The sequence below is a fragment of the Phaseolus vulgaris genome, chromosome 11 (genome assembly GCF_000499845.2).
Source record: "Phaseolus vulgaris cultivar G19833 chromosome 11, P. vulgaris v2.0, whole genome shotgun sequence".
Classification (NCBI taxonomy): Eukaryota; Viridiplantae; Streptophyta; class Magnoliopsida; order Fabales; family Fabaceae; genus Phaseolus; species Phaseolus vulgaris.
This window is the reverse complement of record NC_023749.2, coordinates 29,285,949-29,289,597: the sequence shown is the minus strand read 5'-3', so window position 1 is coordinate 29,289,597 and position 3,649 is coordinate 29,285,949. Positions and strand designations below refer to the sequence as shown.

General features: G+C 37.2%; 1 protein-coding gene across 1 annotated transcript; it reads right to left on the bottom strand.

The window, feature by feature from the left end:
• Nucleotides 1-333: 333 nt before the first annotated feature.
• LOC137838829 (zinc finger BED domain-containing protein RICESLEEPER 2-like) lies at nucleotides 334-2,548 on the bottom strand. Its single transcript, XM_068648052.1, has 4 exons — nucleotides 1,954-2,548; nucleotides 1,364-1,861; nucleotides 548-742; nucleotides 334-440 (listed from the first exon to the last, which is right to left on the bottom strand). Exons 1-4 carry the CDS (start codon nucleotides 2,546-2,548, stop codon nucleotides 334-336), a joined length of 1,395 nt encoding a protein of 464 aa, XP_068504153.1.
• Between the last annotated feature and the right edge of the window lie 1,101 nt (nucleotides 2,549-3,649).

Sequence of the window (3,649 nt, the reverse complement as noted above, 5' to 3'; positions counted from 1 at the left end):
CAACATCGTCAAGATAGGCACGGCGGCGGCAGCGCGAGTAGGGGTGGCAAAGCGGGCTGCCCCGCCCCGCTTTGGCCCGCCCCGCAAAAATAATGCGGGCCAGTTTTCGTGACCCGCCCTACGTGCGGGCTGGCCCGCATAACTTTTACAAATAAAATATTATATATAGATGTAATATGAAATTATGAATTAATCAAACCTGCGGTGTACTAGAAAGTATGACAAACAAATACACATCATCAATAGTTACAAGAGATTTGATGAATTCAAAAACAACACAGAATAAATAAACAACAATTAACAATCAAGAGCAGTTATGACATCAAACACTTGTTATGCAGTTGCTATTTTGTCATCTTCTTCCACTTCAAGAACATTAGATAAAACCTTAGAAGAGCTTTCATCTTCTACTTTTTGATAATTATAATCTTTTCCATCATCTGCATACATTTGAACAATGACAATGAAAAATGAATTTACCCTTAAAAAATCCATGCTTCCAAAAATAATACAATAACAATAGAATTGGTTAAAATAAATAAATTACCTTCAGAAAATCCATGCTTCCAACTAGAAATACAAATAATTGCTTCCACATTTTCAGGCAAAAGAGAATTCCTATACTTGTTAAGAATTCGAGAACCAATGCTAAATGCAGATTCTGATGCAACTGCGGTTATAGGAATTCTCAACAAATCTCTAGCCATTAAAGCAAGATCCGAAAAACGTTGACTATCATATGCTTCAAAAAATCAAAATCCAAAGTTGGCTCATTCAAATAAGTGTCAAGTTGTGTTTTTCCACTTTGATTAGCTACTTGAAGCTTGCACATTTTTAATTCCAATTATAGATGTAATAAGTTAGTAACATGGGGCAAGTACAACAAAAACTAAAAAATGAACTGAAGTACATTCAAGTAAGCAACTTACATAAAAAAGACTTGGTTTAGAAGTAGATGGGGATGAAGATTGTCCTTGCTTACGTTTTAGAGTATTTGATGTTGTTGCTCTCAAACCTTTGCTAGAATATTAGGCAAAAAGTTTGTATAATTTTGCTTGATGTTTTCCAATTTCAACTCCCAAGTCAATGAATCAATTTTTTAAAGCAAAAACTCAATGTTTCTAACTTCATCCTTGGGTATAAAATTGCACCAAATGCAAGTACAACACTATATTCATCCCAATATTTTTGAAATTTGACTAAAATCAATTCAACCATATTCTTAAATAGTGCATCTTCATCTTTCACATTTTCTATCAACAACCTTTGTATTTTCCAAACTAATAAAAATATAAGTTGGAAGTTGGATAACTTGTAGCAGAAATCAAGGTAGTGATATCATAAAAGGGTAACAAGAACTTACAAATTTTTTCTGCTCTATCCCAATCTTCCTCTGAAGGGCAATATTTATAAGATTCATCAACCAAGTGCAACCTTCCAAAAACACGTTGATATTTAAGAGCACTTTGTACCACCAAGTAAGTTGAGTTCCACCTTGTAGGGACATCAAGACACAAACCACATAATGCATCAATATCACTAAACTTTTCCAGGCATTGTTTGAATTTCACCATTCTACTCTCTGAACCCCTCACATATTTGATGCTATTTCTAATTTGGTTCAAAGCTTCACCAAGCACCTTTAGTCCTTCTTGAACAATTAAATTTAATATATGTGCACAACAACGAACATGAAAGAATTCACCACCACATATCAAACCGTTTTGTAAAAGAAGTTGGCTTCTTAGAGTATTTTGGAGAACATCATTAGTAGAAGCATTATCCAAAGTGATAGAAAATATTTTTTTCTCTAATCCCCAATCTTGTAAAAATTCATAAATTTTCTTAGACAACTCAAAACCTGTATGGGGGGCGGCATATGACAAAATTTGAATAGCTTGGTATTTAACTTCCAATTTAGGTCAACAAAATGAGCAGTCAATGATATGAAACCTTCAGTATTAATAGATGTCCACAAATCAGAAGTTAAGCATATCCTACTAGGAATAGAAACAAGCAATTCCTTAAGCACTGTCTTTTCTTTGATATACATTCTCCCAACATCAGCCTTAATAGTGTTCCTAGAAATCATAATTGCATCAGGACACAAGTAGCTTATCCAAGTCCTAAGTTCGGGATACTCAACAAATTTATAAGGCAAATTATGTCGAATAATTAGATTAGACAACAATTCACAATGTACAACTTGATCTATCTTTTTTCCTTTCAACTTTCCCTGCATATCTAAAATCATTTGACCCACATCTTCAGTTTTTCTTTTATCACATTTCATAATATGACGATTTAAATGAGAAGTGCCATATTTTCTTCCACCAGTTAGATATATTCTTTTGCAACTATTGCACCTTGCCCTTTCTTTTCCATCTTTATCCACCCCAATCTTAGTAAAGTACTTCCAACAATCAGAGGTGGTAATCTTATCCCTTTTCTTTTTGTCACCTTCAACAGTTTCAGATTGGTTTTCAAAATCATCTTTCTCAATTTCATTTTCACATTCGGGAATATTAATATCCTCTTCTTCAGCCATTCCATTTTCAAAATTAAGATCCTGATTAATTAATAGCATAAACATAAGAACCTATCTAAATATAACCATAGATACAAAGAGATAAATGCAACATAACCAGCATGATTTAAAATTTAAAAATTACCCCAAAGCAGAAAGTTGTCACCTACAAAGCCAATACTATAACAAATACAAACAAGTTGTTGCTCCACAAATCTTGAATGACTAAAATCCTAAAACTGCAGAAAAAAGTAATGGAAAAAAAAAATCCTCATGAGTAAAAATGGCGGTTGCAGATGGTGGAAGGTTAAGGAGGAAGAGATAGAACCTGGAGGAAGACGGTTGTGAAGGGCGACGGTCGTAGATTGGTGTTGGCGGTGGAGGACGACGATAACTGATGATGGTGTTTGTGGAGGAAGAATGGCAGCGACTGGCGGTGGAGGACGGCGGAAACAGACGATGGTGTTTGTGGAGGAAGAATGACAGCGACTGGCGGTGGAGGACGACGAAAACAAACGGTGGTGTTCGTGGAGGAAGAGAGCACGACGCGGTTGCAGATGCTTGCTGTTTGTATTTTTTAGGGTTTCAAAATGAATGTGTGTGAATGAATTTGGGAGAAAAAAAAGCGCACCAGTAGAGCAACACATGCACAACACACATCAGTTTTCACATAAGCGGGTTGACGGGTCAGCTCGCCCCGCCCCGTCGTAAGCCCGCACGGGCCGCGGGTTATGTGGGGCGGGCTTAAGTGGGTAGGCGAGTCAGAAAAGGGAACCCGCCCCGCGTTTTTTGGTGCGGGCTGCAGGCCGGCCCGCCCCGTTTTGCCACCCATAAGCGCAAGTGGCAGCGGAAATGGACGAGGCGGTGGACGCAGAAGCAGCGACAGAGCACACAAGAAACCAAAGAGGAACCTACGAAGGCAATGCAACAATATGAATGAAGGCAATGCAACAATATGAACAATATCAATAACGCTGTTTGAACGAAAAATACATTGGTGAAGAAGAAAAAGAGCTCACAAACTTACCACGAAGGCACGAACGTTATAAGAATAGAGGAACGTGAAGCGCAAATGAGAGCACAGTGCAAACATGAAACGCTTTTGAAGAAAGAGTAGTGAAT

Coding starts and splice junctions, on each gene's coding strand:
- LOC137838829 (XM_068648052.1), bottom strand. CDS start 2,548: ATGGCTGAAGAAGAGGATATTAATATTCCCGAATGTGAAAATGAAATT. Junction 1,862..1,953: donor GACATCTATTAATACTGAAG/GTTTCATATCAT, acceptor CCCCCCATACAG/GTTTTGAGTTGTCTAAGAAA. Junction 441..547: donor GAAGCATGGATTTTCTGAAG/GTAATTTATTTA, acceptor AAATGTATGCAG/ATGATGGAAAAGATTATAAT.